Source organism: Sinocyclocheilus grahami, unplaced genomic scaffold (assembly GCF_001515645.1).
Source record: "Sinocyclocheilus grahami isolate Dianchi unplaced genomic scaffold, SAMN03320097.WGS_v1.1 scaffold2.1, whole genome shotgun sequence".
Classification (NCBI taxonomy): domain Eukaryota; kingdom Metazoa; phylum Chordata; class Actinopteri; order Cypriniformes; family Cyprinidae; genus Sinocyclocheilus; species Sinocyclocheilus grahami.
Genome location: NW_015505181.1, coordinates 2,784,013 through 2,799,802, shown reverse-complemented (window position 1 = coordinate 2,799,802; position 15,790 = coordinate 2,784,013). Strand labels below are relative to the sequence as shown.

The 15,790-nt window shown below is 39.0% G+C and overlaps 1 protein-coding gene across 1 annotated transcript; it reads right to left on the bottom strand.

The window, feature by feature from the left end:
• Positions 1-1,465: 1,465 nt before the first annotated feature.
• LOC107549217 (dual specificity tyrosine-phosphorylation-regulated kinase 2-like) lies at positions 1,466-13,844 on the bottom strand. The gene is made up of 2 exons (XM_016230253.1): positions 13,549-13,844; positions 1,466-5,595 (listed from the first exon to the last, which is right to left on the bottom strand). The coding sequence occupies exons 1-2, from the start codon at positions 13,630-13,632 to the stop codon at positions 4,009-4,011; spliced, it is 1,671 nt and encodes a 556-aa protein (XP_016085739.1). The 5' UTR covers positions 13,633-13,844; the 3' UTR covers positions 1,466-4,008.
• Positions 13,845-15,790: the final 1,946 nt, after the last annotated feature.

The window sequence follows — 15,790 nt, the reverse complement described above, 5'->3', positions numbered from 1 at the left end:
CAAGCTTATAAAGTGGTTAAGGGAACTTTATTTTTGCTATTCGAGTTTCAACACATATGGATGTTATGGGGTAATTAATGTGGTAGTAGGTGGGGATGCCATGAAAAGAAATGGTGTAAGGCAAACCCTTACTCTATGTAAAGGTGACATTTAGTTGACTTGCATAAGTACATGTAGGCTTAGCAAAGACACTGTAAAATACATATTTTATTTTAGTTGGAAGTAGATGCCATCTTAAGGATTTTAAGGAAACAATGTAATTTTGTGGAAAAACAAATTATTCAAAGCTTTATATAAAAACTGGAAGGAGTCTTTAATACACATATTTTAGAAGTTGTAATTCTGTATGGGTAAGTTTAAGTATATATATATATATTTCTTTTTTTTACATTTTTTTTATTTAGCGAACAAGACTTGTACCGACTATGTGTCGGCATGATTGTGACCCAGTGTCGGCTCAGTTTCAGTACCCAGACTCGGGCCAGTACTGGCTAAGTGTTTCATTTCTCTAGAGTGTAATTGTGGCCCAATGCTGGTGGTGTCGGCCCAGTTTCAGTACCCAGACTCGGGCCAGTACTGGCTAAGTGTTTCATTTCTCTAGAGTGTAATTGTGGCCCAATGCTGGTGGTGTCGGCCCAGTTTCAGTACCCAGACTCGGGCCAGTACTGGCTAAGTGTTTCATTTCTCTAGAGTGTAATTGTGGCCCAATGCTGGTGGTGTCGGCCCAGTTTCAGTACCCAGACTCGGGCCAGTACTGGCTAAGTGTTTCATTTCTCTAGAGTGTAATTGTGGCCCAATGCTGGTGGTGTCGGCCCAGTTTCAGTACCCAGACTCGGGCCAGTACCAGCTAAGTGTTACAATTCTTGCCGACGTGACTGTGGCCCAATGCCGGTAGTTTCGGCAGCCGGACTCGGGCCAGTGTATTTGGGCCGATTCTGGGGCGTCATTCATCCCATGTCCATGCCGAGTCTGGCAACCGCGGCCGGGCCGAGTTATTGCTTCCGGCCTGCCGGATCTAGGCCATTATCGGGACAAACCATTTTGGCTACCTGGGGTGTAGTGCATTTTGGAAGTGCACTCCCTTCAGTCATTTTAAACTGGAGAAGTTAAAATAGCTTAAAGTCACACTTACCTGGAAGTAGCACCAGATCCCATACTGTGACACATCTGAGTGTAACGATTTACCAAAAAAGAAAAAATGTTGTTCGGGTATATGCACCAGATGTGGGTTGGATTTTGACATGCATAAAAAAATTATTAACATGGTCTGGTGGATTTATTAAACAAAAAATAAAATTCATAAAATAAAACACATGGATGAATATCTATCTATCTATAACCACCTTCAATCTTCAGTTCATGCCATCTTCAAGCGGAAAGATCATCAAAAACAGTGAATGACAATTCTTATTTTAGAGTAAACTAACCTTTGAATGTTAGAAAAAAAGACACATTTCCAACAAAAGACTGGTAAAATTAATTTTATTTATCTTTTTTAGAAAAAGAAACTATTACAAGCTCATTTGGTTACTTACACACACTGTCATTATTTAAATCTTGTCATTTACTCCCGTTTCATTTGATCACTTATTTTCATGCATTCTGTGATTATCATGCTCTGAACCACATGGCCAACAGTCGACAGTTTAAAGGAAAATTACATGATTATCTCTTTCACTTCTCTTTAAAACACGACTAACAGTAAAAACTCTATAAAAGGGTGAAAAAAGCAATACAAAAACCTGACCATTAAAGCTGGAAGAGAAACATTAGTCATCCCGTGCTTAGCGCTTATTAAGTCAAGTGTGTTCAGTTAAAGGCACAAGACTAGATTCCCCCCAAACCGAGACCAACCACAAAGAGAGTCAAGTGAACGGGTGCTTTGGTGGAAAGATTCAAGATAACGCAAACAGGCAGGAATGCTGAAGCGAAGTAGAAAGATGTGGAGCAAGATGCTATTATCTGTGTGGTAGAGATCTCTCTAGAGCATACAAGGTGGATTTCACAAGCAAGAAAGAGGTAGGAAAAACACTAAAACCCCTTTTGCCTGGACACTTTTCCCTGATGTATTCCAAGAACACACAGAACAACTGAAACTTTGCAGGAGACCACGTATGAACCCAAAAATGATTATGATTGGACAAAGACACCAAAGAGGACTGGAGTTTATAGTCTAATTGGAGCACCAACATCTCTAAAGCTATAAAGTTTTTCTGAAACCTAGCATTATTGAGCGCCAAATCATCCTCTTTACACCAGCTAGGTGTGTGGAATCATATATAAATGTCCATTAAATCCCAAAGGAAGGTTAAAACCTGAGAAAGAGGCGTGAAAAGACAATGTTGTTTTTCCAATTAGGAGGACTTTCACAACTACTTGCCTGGTATCCACTTGGTCCAGGTAACACACAGATGCTTTGCACACACTTGTCAGGGCCAATGGGTTAAGCGCAGTTCATTTCCACAGTCCTTTAGCAGATTAGTGTCTTACCTTGCAACAATTCGCTTCTAAGCATTAAGTGTTCAATTCACAGCTAGAAAGAGTGAGGCAGTGTCAAAAAACATGTTTACATTAGATCATACAACAACCTTCTGAACAACCAAATGCATATATCGTTTGTCCTAATAGTGGGTTTCACATGGACAAATACTCAAAGAGCAGACACTGACCAGCGCCATTGTGGGTGGGTGAACGTGCTCCGACTGTATAAAGAAAAAGATTCTCCTGTAAACCTAACAGTGAAAGGGAACAAAATAGGTCACTGTGAAGAGATATTTCAGACCACACAATCAACGGAAATTAACCACTCTATGTACTGATGCTGAGCTCTGGGGGAGGGGAATTACCCTGCATTATATCTTTAGTCATGTTGCTTTTTTTCATATCTTCTCTCACAGCATGAATGACAAGAATAGTTGCTGTAGTTGCAAACAAAACAAAAATTAAACACTAAAAATTACTGGACAAGAGAGAAGTTCATAGGACAAACAGAATGGATACATGTCATCAACCTTTTGTTAGCTAGTAATTTGAATATGTTGATGAAGTCCTTACACTAGCTGTTTGGTATCCATCATCACTAAACAGCACACGGTTATTGAAAATATTGCCAACATTTCCCATCCCCCACCAGCAGCTTCGGGGAAATACATACCGCCATGTACAGCCAAACATGTGATACTGCCTGTTGCCTTCAAGTGAAACTTGACCAATATCTTTCAAAAAAGCACCGATAAAAACACGCTCCTACGACACTTAAATAGTGCCCAGGAATGGCCATGGCCATCAGACAGCATTGTGACCTGCATTACTCTACTACTTACAACCAAATACTGTATAACTTTCTTCATCTTGTTCTAGCATAACTTATCCAAAGCAACAGCTTCTCAAAAAATAAACAGTTGTGGACAGAAATAGCTTAGAGTTTGACCTCTCACTGGGATGCAAGTGACTGTGGAGGATACTGTTAAAATAAGAAATGTGCTCATCTGAATTAGATCAAGATCATTTTTAAGATGATAACATGGGCTTTAGAACACCAAATAGACATTTTAAATTTGTTTTAAATGAAGATTAGTCAGATGTTTGACCTAAAAATGCAAAAATTCACTCTAAACCCTTAAAAAGTATACTAGAAGTCACAAACACGCAAAACAGCCCTTAGAGATGCAAATGCTGTATGTTTGTCTGAGCAGAAGTAGTGTGTAAACTTTAGAAGGGACAGGATGAGCAGTCAGCATCAAAATTTCACCCACTCCAATAAACAGCACTCAATTCAAGACCAAGGTGTAAAAAACAGCCCTGATGTCAACTTTGAATTTTACACTCTGAAGGCCATTTGATAAAAACACAGTATAGTTGTATAAAATTGTTTTTGCTTGTTATACTTCATTATAAATTGAAACTGAGTTTTGACACTCATTTAGAAAAACCAACCAAAACAAAGAAAAAAAAATCCACTTCTAAAACTGCTACATATGCCTTTATCCCTGAAAAGCTAAGGAATCTCTATGAAACAAGCTTCGGCAGCACTGTGCGAAAAGGTATACTTCCAGTGGAGTCCCCCATCATGGTGGTCCGCAGTTTGTTGTTGGTTGAGCCCATGACAGTGGGTACCTTGGAGATGATAGTAGGGAAAGAGGTGCTGTGCTCCGTGATTCGTTTGGGCACCATGGACTTCTCGCCACCAGGTGCAGGCTTAGGCAGTCTCTTGTAGAGCCAGGGGTGCCTTAAGGCCTGAACTGGTGTCAATCGAGTACTAGGGTCCCAATCCAGACACTTCTTCAGAAAGTCAATGAACGTGGCATCATCACAGCCTTTGAGGGCCGACCCCCACTCCTTGCTTCCTGGGGGACCTCGCAATTTTCCTCGGCGAGAACGGCTCCCATTGAGGACTACGGAGCCATTACTAAGTGTGCTGACCGTGCAGTAGCGTGGGTGGCCTTTGGAGCTGATAAAGTTCTTGGCACGCTTGGCTTGTTCCAGCAGTTTCTGAGGTGGTACACCCAGTAGCTCCATTATGCAGGCCAGCTGGTCACCTTCATCTTCACCAGGAAACAGAGGGTATCCGGTAAGCAGCTCTGCCAGAATGCAACCAAAGCTCCACATGTCGATAGGCATACCATATCGCAATCCCAAAATGACTTCGGGTGCACGGTAGAAGCGGGATTGGATGTACGTGTAGACACGCTGGTGATCGAAACAGCTGGAGCCAAAGTCAATAACCTTAATCCCACTCCTGCCTTGCTGCTTCAGTAAGATATTCTCTGGTTTCAGGTCACAGTGGATGATCTTATGGCGATGGAGTGCTTCCAGGCATTGGAGAATAGAGTGTGCAAACTTGCGTACCAGCGGGAGACTGAAACCCTGAAACTTGTTGCGTTTGATGAGCTCGTACAGGTTCATGCTAAGCAGCTCAAAAGTCATACATATGTGATTGCGAAAGGTGAAATTCTCCAACATGTGGACTACGTTCATGCTGCCTGTCTTGTCTTGCTTCTTCAGGTGCTCCAGAATTCGGATCTCCTCAGCAGCTTGCCGGTGGAAGCGCTTCTCGTTGCGCACCATCTTCAAGGCGAGGTGCTGCTGTAACTTGTGGTCATAAACTTTCGCCACTTGTCCGAAACTACCTTTGCCGATCACCTTGAGGAACTCGTAGCGATAGGCAAGGTGGTCATGAGGTACATGGATGTATCCTCCCTGGTCATCGTCATATCCACTATTGTTGGTGCCCCCAGCTACTGCCTGCCTCTTCTTGGCATTTGGTCCCAGGAAATAGATCTCAGGATAGTTGTGGATCTCCTGCTGCTCCAAGGTAGTCAGTTGCTGCCGGTATTGCTTGAGAGCTTGTTCTGGGGTCATTGGGCTGCCCAGCTTTGTGACTTTTGTTGAGCTCTCGGATGACTTGACAGAGCTGTTGCTGTCCACGCTTCTGTCTTTGGAGATTGCAGGTTGGGGCTTAGCTGGTACTTGGCTTGTGCCATTGTGCTGGCTCACACCATTGAGTTTGCGGTTGTAGGTGTCCTCATAAAAATACTTCACCTTCTGTCCTCCGCGGACTGCTTGGTGATCCTTTATTGTAGGCTTGTTCACACCCTACAAAAGGAAATAAATATTTTAACAGTTTGTCAAACGGTTACATCAAGTTGTACAAGACAAATATGAGGTTAACCAAAGCCAACATTATCTTTTCAGCTAAGTGGATGTTCAAAATCAATCTCTTATCACTTCTGGTTTCTGCGCTGACCTGAAAAATCAATGTACTGCAGCTCTGAGGTTTTATCAGACCAGTATTAAATAATCAATAGCGCAAACGTGCAGAATTGATCAGCTGCCTAGTAACCATGGGAAAAACATGAGACCAGTGGAGAGGTTTGATGCATGAGTGATAATTGCAGTGACAGAGAATGCCAGACACCGACTTTGCAGTGTGATTGGAACGTGAACTGAAAACTGGTGGAACAATATGTTACTTTCATACTCACAGGGGATACGGAAAAAACCTTTGAAGCGGTGTTAATTTGAAGCAAATTTTGATTTAGTTTTAGTCAGTCTTTTGACTAAAATTCCATTTAGTTTTGGTCATATTTTAGTCATCTGAATTGTTTTTAGTTTTAGTCGACTAAATATAAGATTTTAGTCGATTAAATCTACAGTAAATTTAATCTGCTAAAATCTAATGGGTTTAGTTACAGTGTAATGCATGTATTATGCATTTCTCTAAAATTTCCAAACTCATTACATAGGTTTGATATTAAGGTTTTATCATGATAGACACTGATTTAACTGCCGTGACACACATGCCTTTATGTTAAAATTAAATAAAACCACTTCTCACAAAGAACAAGAACATGGTCTACTTTTTAATGAAATACCAATGGTTATATAGGCTAATTATGCATTCTTTATAGCAACTTGTTTACCATATTCTTCATTCTTTCAAGCAGACATTTATTTCTATAAATACATTTAGATTAATCTTTAAGGCCACTAAAGTTTTTCAGTCAAGAACAGTGCGTGATTTTCTGTCTTTCTTTTGTTGCTTGATTAACATCAATGACAATAGCAACTAAATTAGGCTGCTATCCCTTTAAAACTGAATGCAATGTACTGATACACGTTCTTCCTACTGTTTACGTTCACTTAAGACGTAATCAACTGTGTTTACGTGAATACTTGTCAAAACATACAATTCAACATCATTTTGTGTGTAATTCTCGGTTCATGCGACGCGAAAGAGTACTCGCGCGCTGAGACGCGCTTTGTGTGTATAGTGTCTGAGCTCAGAAAACTTGACCGAATTGAGTTCCCTCTTGCGTCGTCAGATTTATCCATATGTCTGCTCTTCTCTTACTCCCACATTTTGAAATTTTTTTAACATTTTATGCGACGTGCAGCAAGTGTATTTTAGCTTATGTCCCGCTGGTTCATATGTAAGCATACAGTAACCTCCGAACCATGCAGCAGATTCGTTCTGAATGAATCTCATCCCAAATCGTCCCTCCCCAACATTTTCGTCTTGTTTTTATTCGTTGACGAAATATCAATAGATTTACGTCATAGTTTTTGTCATTCAAAAAGAGTTTTAGTTCGTTATCGTCTCGTTGTCGTCTGTGAAAAAAATGTCGTTGACGACAATTATGACGAAAATTATTCGTCAAACCAAATTAACACTGCTTTGAAGGCAAGAGTCTAATTGTTGAGACCTGCAAACATGCTGAATGCTTCAAAACAATGCAATTTAAATACAGAACTAACTACATTTCAGTAGACTGGGAAAACAAAGCAATGTGGAAATTTTCTTTTAGAAAGGGTGTATGACTACACCATGACAGGTCCTTCACATACTTTTAGCACAGCACTTGGAAAGAATTCTTGCCATGGTTGAGAAATAGCCACTAAACCTAACTATATCATTAAATATGCACTGAACTTTTGCCTTACAAAATAAATATGTCATTAATCAGGGTTCCCACTCTTTTTCAGTGATCATTTTCCAGGACTTCGAGGACTTTGAGGATATTAAATTTAATTATGGCGACAATTAAACACAAGGATCACACCCTAAAATAATATATTCCTCGCTCGAGAAATCTTTAAAAACACAGTTTATGGCCATGACTGAACTATAAAATCAGCTCTTTAATATGAGCTCTTAATTATACATTACAACAAATGATTTTCAGAACCATTTTCAGTACCATAGCAAAAAAAAAAAAGAAGATATATATATATATATATATATATATAAAGTATTTAATTATCTTATTTACCTATTTGAAAATTAAAATAAATTAAATCTGTTCATTATTGATGCTAGCAATAATATTAAAGAAAATATTTTAAAATATTGGCATGCATCCTTCAAATATTTTTCAATTAAGTATTTCTTTAAAAGGGTCAAATTAAAAATGAGTGGATTCTGACTAACTTAAACACCTCTGACTGGCCATTGCATATAACGGTTCATGGAAAGCAATATAAATATGCACAGAAGCATTTGAAAGCAGCTGCCTATCAGCGAGTACTGATATGAGTCTGTACTTGGTACTACCAGGGCTGCACAAAGGCCGGTATTGTTACGGTTTAAAATTTTTAGTTTCGACTTGGTACAGAAATACTAATAGCCTACTTTTGACAATAATCAATATTATTATTTAACAAGTTACTGAATTACAGAAATACTTCTCTTAAAGTTGACCACTGGAGAGAAGGTTCCGATTCTGATTTATTTACAAGCAAATGGGCCGATTTGCAATACTGATTTGTTAATGTTTTATTTTTTTTTTTAAAGCAAGAGATAAGATAGAATGAAAATATGAGTACATGAACAAGATGTTTTTTTGCTCTATTACAGGCCGAACTCTCTGTAGCCATTTAAAATTAGACGCAACCACTGCAATTTTTATCACAATCCAAAGAAAGAATCAAAATCGGAATCAAAATCAGCTTTATTGCCAGGTATGTTTACACATACGAGTAATTTGTTTTGGTGACAGAAGCTTCCACAGCACAAACAGAATGACAGTGACAAGACAAGACAGATAATAAAAAGAATAAAAATGGGATAAGTAAATAGGAAATGACAATATACAAAAAATAAATAAAATACACAATCTACAAAGTAGACAATAGATGGTTTTTGTGTGTAATATGAGTCTGTACTTGGTACTACCAGGGCTGCACAAAGGCCGGTATTGTTACGGTTTAAAATTTTTAGTTTCGACTTGGTACAGAAATACTAATAGCCTACTTTTGACAATAATCAATATTATTATTTAACAAGTTACTGAATTACAGAAATACTTCTCTTAAAGTTGACCACTGGAGAGAAGGTTCCGATTCTGATTTATTTACAAGCAAATGGGCCGATTTGCAATACTGATTTGTTAATGTTTTATTTTTTTTTTTAAAGCAAGAGATAAGATAGAATGAAAATATGAGTACATGAACAAGATGTTTTTTTGCTCTATTACAGGCCGAACTCTCTGTAGCCATTTAAAATTAGACGCAACCACTGCAATTTTTATCACAATCCAAAGAAAGAATCAAAATCGGAATCAAAATCAGCTTTATTGCCAGGTATGTTTACACATACGAGTAATTTGTTTTGGTGACAGAAGCTTCCACAGCACAAACAGAATGACAGTGACAAGACAAGACAGATAATAAAAAGAATAAAAATGGGATAAGTAAATAGGAAATGACAATATACAAAAAATAAATAAAATACACAATCTACAAAGTAGACAATAGATGGTTTTTGTAAATGTATAAATAGTGTTGTGTATTGCACGTTTATTGCCAAGTTAGCCGTTCATGAAATGGATTGCCTGAGGAAAGAAACTGTTCTTAGGCCTGGCCGTTCTGATGCTCAGTGCTTTGTAGCATAAACCAGACGGCAAAAGTTCAAAGAGGAAGTGGGCTGGGTGTGAGGGGTCCAGAATGATTTTGCCAGCCCTTTCACTCTAGATGAGTACAGTTCTTGGAGAGTGGGGAGGGTTGAACCAGTGATTCGCTCAGCAGTCCGGACTATCCGCTGCAATCTTCTAAGTTCTGATTTGGTAGCTGAGCTGAACCAGACAGTTATAGATGTGCAAAGGATGGATTGAATGACTGCAGAGTAGAACTGTATCAGCAGCTCCTGTGGCAGGTTGAAATTCCTCAGCTGGCGAAGGAAGTACAGCCTCTGCTGGGCCTTTTTGACAATGGAGTCTATGTGGAACTCCCACTTCAAGTCCTGAGAGATGGTAGTGCCAAAGAACTTGAATGACTCCACTGTTGCCACAGTGCTGTCCATGATGGTGAGTGGGGGGAGTGCAGGGGGGTTCCTCCTGAAGTCCACTATCATCTCCACTGCTTTGAGCGTGTTCAGCTCCAGTTATAACTGCACCAGACAGCCAGCTCTTTAAACTCCTTTCTGAAAGCAGACTCGTCACCGTCCTGGATGAGGCCGATAAGTGTGATGTCATCTGAGAACTTCAGGAGCTCGACAGAGGGGTCTTTAGACGTGCAGTTGTTGGTGTACAGGGAGAAGAGCAGTGAGGAGAGAACACATCCCTGAGGAGCACCAGTGCTGATGGTGCGGGTGCTGGATGAGAATTTTCCCTGCTTCACTAGCTGCTGCCTGTCTCTCAGGAAGCTGGTGATCCACTGACAGACGGAGGTGTCACAGAGAGCCGAGTTAATTTGGACATGAGAAGGTTTGGGTCCCTGGTCTGTCCAGATGTTGTAGGATATAATGCAGTCCCTTGTTGACTGTATCATCCACAGACCTGTTTGCTCGGTAAGCAAACAGCAGGGTGTCCAGCAAGGGTCCAGAGATGTCCTTCAGGTGGGCCAGCACCAGGCTTTCAAATTACTTCAAGACCACAGGTAAAAGCAGGTTAAAGTCACAGGTTTGTAATCATTTAGTCCTGTAATTTTGGGTTTCTTTGGGATGGGGATGATGGTGGAGCGTTTGAAGCAGGAAGGGACTTTGCACAGCTCAAGTGATCTTTTTAAGATTTGTGTGAAGATGGGGGCCAGTTGGTCAGCACAGGTTTTTAGACAGGCTGGTGTAACACTGTCTAGGCCTGGTGCTTTCTTTAACTTCTGTTTCCGGAAGACCTGACGCACATCTTTTTCACAGACCTGAAGTGCAGGGGGGGAGAGGGGTTTGCTGGAGGTGTTAATAGATCCATGGAAAGAAGGTCAGAATGGGTGTGGGGTGTGAGACCTGCAATAAAAATCATCGGCCAGTTGTTGATTCTCCACAGTGCTGGGGGATGGTGTCTTGTAGTTGATGTCTTTCAATCCTTTCCACACTAATGCAGGTCATTGGCAGAAAATACATACATATAAAGATTCTACATACGTGAGCAGTTTCTGATTTAAATTAGATGCAATTACAAAATCTGAAGCAAAAACAGAATGGTCTCTGACTTTATCTTTGTGAAATTATGCTACATAAAAATAAAAAAATTTAAAAAACACAGCAGACGGGCTGAATGAGAATACAAATTCACTCTTTGACAGCAGGCGTCGCTTCTGGAACAGCAGCGATACAGCATTTCCTTGGTTACCGCTGTAAACAAAGCAGTGCTGCGCCAAAAAATATTACTTTAATATGCATTATACAGAGGCAAGGTGAAAAGAAAATACTATCTAAACTTTTCTGAAGACAATCAGTATCCCACAGAGGTACATTCATTTAAACACCCAGCCCCAATTCAATATTAAAAATTTTCATCCACTATTGCGTGCATCATGAACAGTGAGCTGCTCTGCCGGCTACAGTATTTTTCTCATCTTTGTGTTCGGCTTCAGCATCTCTGGCATTTGTTAACATCCCGTTTACAGACTTCGTAGTATTTCCACACAAATGGCATTTTGGAAAAAGCTTGCAATACAGTTTGTGTGCAAGTCCAGAACAGATATCGGCTGAAATAAAACAAAAGAGCCGACTGCCATTCGCGCGTTTGGAGTAAAAACTGGCCAGTTTATGGCCGTTTGAACATTTTCTACTACTAACATTAATGGCTTCGGGTCAGTGGTAAACTGTTCATTCTTGGCTAAAGGAAAACAAAATTAAATTTTTAAAAATCATTTTCCAGGACAACTAGAAGATTTTCCAGGACATTTTACATTTTCTCTCATTTTCCATGTGTTTTCCAGGACTGGAAAATTAGTCATCAATTTTCCAGGAGACGTGAGAACTAGGCTGGCTGTGATAGTCAGTGTTGACGGTGTTAATGTGATTTTGTAAGTGTTTTTTTTTTTATACTTTGATTCCACATTGTTTGCTGAATTTAAACGTTGTGTACTTTATTTATTTTTTTACATCAAGGTGTATGCCGTGCCTCCAAGCTTTCTTATTCATTTTGCTAATAAACGTTCTGTGTTTCTTATTTTTTTATATATATTTAAACTTTGTGCAATTTATTTATTTTATATTAGGCCTATAGCATGGTGTAATTTTATTCGGTTTGTTAACAAAAGTTCTATGTTTAATATTAGTGAGTTTGTACTATTTTGTTGTTGTCCGTTCAAGCAATTGATGCCGAATTGACGCTAATTCGAAAGTGAAAGTAAAACGTGCACGGGCATTAAGCTATTTAAAAGTGAACAAAAGTGAGGAGGAGGAGGAAAACTCCAACGAACCCCACCCCCCGGTGACACCGGTATTACCGGTGTTGTCACATGTCGATTAACTGGTAGAAAGATTTCCTCCCCATCACTACCCGAGTGGGAACCCTGATTAACAGTGGGCAGCCACAGTGGGCATTCTTGAGTGACCGGGAATAGAGGAACTCTCTTTCACATTCAGGATATTTAATACACCATAGCTGCTCCAAGTTCCATTTCCATTTAAGATTCCACTATCAAAGATTTATAGTTAAGCCCAAGATATATTCTGTTTGGCTCTGCATATAGCACAAGAAGAAGAACAAGAAAGCAGAGGGGAAAAAAATTAGGTCATGCAGATAAAATTATAAGGTGCCTATAGTAAACTGTGCCAATTGTTTTGGAGGGGGAAGGGCCATGGAAAGGCAGTTCCAAGGAGTGAGACAAAAATAGAAACCAGTGTGTTGGGAAATGAAGGATACTGTAGAGACTAGCCAAATGCATCAGCTGTTCAATCACAACAAAAAGACTCAAGAGCTTGGTTGACTCAACAAGGAGTACATGACCTAAATGAAATCTGTTATGTCGGTAGCTAAATTAATAAATGGAACTACTGGAAGCTGCTATGATTGTTTGAACCCCCAAATGCCAGAAAATCAAAGTCGTCCCCTCCCAGATTGTTTATTGAACATTTACGGATTATTTACTGAGGGTAATAACAATTACATAGTCCATCTATAGTATTTATGATCTCAGAAGTATAGTAGCATGCAAAGAAGTGATACAGCTTCAAAACAGGAAATAATGTCACCAGATCCAACACATACACAGAATTATTTATTGCATAATAGTACAGTGGAGAATCGGATTATCATATCCTTTATCATCTCCGGTCCCACGTTGACGTATCATACAGTAAGCTACATGGACCTCATTGAAAGGCTTAATCTGTCTAGTTTGAACACCTGATATTGTTTTAGTGTATTTGCTCACCATAAAAATAGAAATTTGATTAAATTACATTTCATTTATTGAAAGATTAAAAGCACTGGCTTTCCATGTGATACACATGCTGTGAGGCACAATAAACAGACTTGATATGCTGCAGATGTAACTTGTACCACTATCAGAATGTGGGAGGAAAGCTTGTCTAAAAACGTGACGTTCCAAGATGCACAAGTGGCAGCAGAACATGTGCTTAGCTAAGACTCTGAACCACAGGGGTGAAAAATCATTTGAACATATTGAGCCTGAAGAATGGACATCGAAAATCCGATTTTCAAGCTCAGCTGTTCTTTAGAATTTAATCGTGTTCTTTAGAACTGTTCATGCGAGTACTAGGGAAATATTTTCATCTAGGGCTCACTGAAAGATTCCCGTGAGAGGATGACGCCTAGAAAGTCCTGGGCACTGGGTCTGGGGGGAGAGGAAGTCAGGACTTACAGTGTGTTTTGGGAGAGGGGGAAGTCCAGAGGGACTCTGTCCATTCACATCAGCGTCCTGGTTCACAATGTGATCGGTGCGCATGTAGGAGTCATACAGACTGTCCCCGTGGCGAGCTGTGGAGAAAGAGTGAAAATGAACCCGGGATTAGGTTGTGAATACACAAGCAAAATATTAATACACTCGCCACATCATCATCCAATATAACAATACATAAATGAGGATTTCTATTACACAAACATAAGGAAGAAAGGGAAAAAACAATGTTCCCATCTGAGAAACACAAATCCCCTTAGGGAGGTATGTAAACAAGTCGCAGGTGTGTCAGACAACAGACAGTTCCTTGAGCACATTACACAGCAGGTGGCTACATATTAAACAAAGCTTCATGACTCATTTCAGTTTCAGCAGTTTCCACAACTCTGAACGATTATGTTATTAAATCATCTTATTGACCTAGACCACTTTTGCCTTTAGGCTAATTTCGTCCAAACATGATCATAACTTTCATGTCACTCCAAACCCGCATGACTTTAGCTCTTCTGTAGAACACAAAAGGGTATATTTTGAATAATGTTTATTTTTCTGTACAATGAAAGTATAATGATGCTTTGAACCCCATTGATTTTATTGCACAAACAAAAATAAAATACATATCTCAAAGAGTTTCTTTTATGTTACACTGAAGAAATAAACCATTTGGAACGACATGAGGGTGAGTAAATGAAAAAAAATTACGAATCCAGTAGGCTGTATTACAACATGGTTGATGAAATGAGCACTAAAAATCTTGGCATTTTGAAATGTGCGCATCTACACAAGCCCCCACGTATAATACAGCTATTGGGCGTTCAGACCCCATTACTAGAACTTACTGAGATGGCAATTCAATAAACTGTTAATAGACATGATACAGCCTATAGGGGCCATTGTTCCAACTGTCACATGCATTTTTACTGCTGACATACATGTGAACCTTCATCAGCTGGAATAAAAAAAAGATATGGTTGCAAGCTTGTGAATTTTGCTTACATTAACAAAGAATTATTAGCACAGTGTAATTCACAATTATTAATCGGCTGTCTTCACTTGCTAAGTGAACTAATACCAGCCACAGCAAACTCACAGAGATGGATATTACATTTCAGTTGACTGATTTCCGTAGTGATGACAATGAAATGATTTTTTCATTTGAGTTTTATATCCTCCTGAGAGCCATCAAAAGTTGGTCAAATAAAAACTGGTTGGTGCATGAGAAACAAATGTAGAAAAAAAGAGTTTTTTTTTTTAAATATATTTTTTATTCACATTTTATTCTATGTCCTAGAGGACGTCAGAACGTATTAAAATAAATAAATAAATGGACATGAAAAGGCAAAAACAATGATTTATTAGTTTTTTTCATTCACCAATCAGTTTTTAGGTTTCCGACTATTTTTAACCAAACTTTGTACAAAGATGTTTCTCAGCTATGTTATGAAAGATATAACTGAATGATTTGATATAAAATTATGCTTTATGCAATATGTGAGTAAAATGTCAATAAATTGATATTCCCATTGTATTCAATGTATCTATACACTGCACCTAATTTGCATATTAATGTGTTCTTGGGGCAAACCGTAATGAAAAATGAAGTGTTATAATGATAGTAATAACTTTGCAACATTTTCGTAAGAATATCTCATATTTCATAGGAATATTGATCTATAATTTCTTTCTCTAATAACTTGTTGTGTCTCCCCAAAATGCCTGATTGACATGCCGTTTGTCCTGGGGCAGGTTCAAGCTCAAACCGGTGTGCACCGTTTTGTCGGGGCTGAACACAGGCCTGGGGCAGGTTCAAGCTCAAACCGGTGTGCACCGTTTTGCTACAGTTTCCGGTTTGAACGACATGTTTCCTGCAAACGGTGTGCAACGGGGTTTGAGATGCGTTTTGTCTTGTTTGGTGGGTGTGTCAAACATGTCAGCCCAATCAGCAGCAACATGTGTATAAACCACGCCGTATTAAAGAGACAGCTCGCACAATGTAATTAACATCCAAATAAATTCACAAGCAAGTATATTGTTTGCACATGTTTATTTAGATTAAAGGCAACATAACTGAAATAATAAGAGCATATGTATAGATCTGGAACTTCTTTAAGTCTGTCTAAATATAATTTAGTAATTGCAATGTCTTCTATTGTGTGCTAAATACTGATTAATGTAACATAAAAATACTATACATATTTATATATTT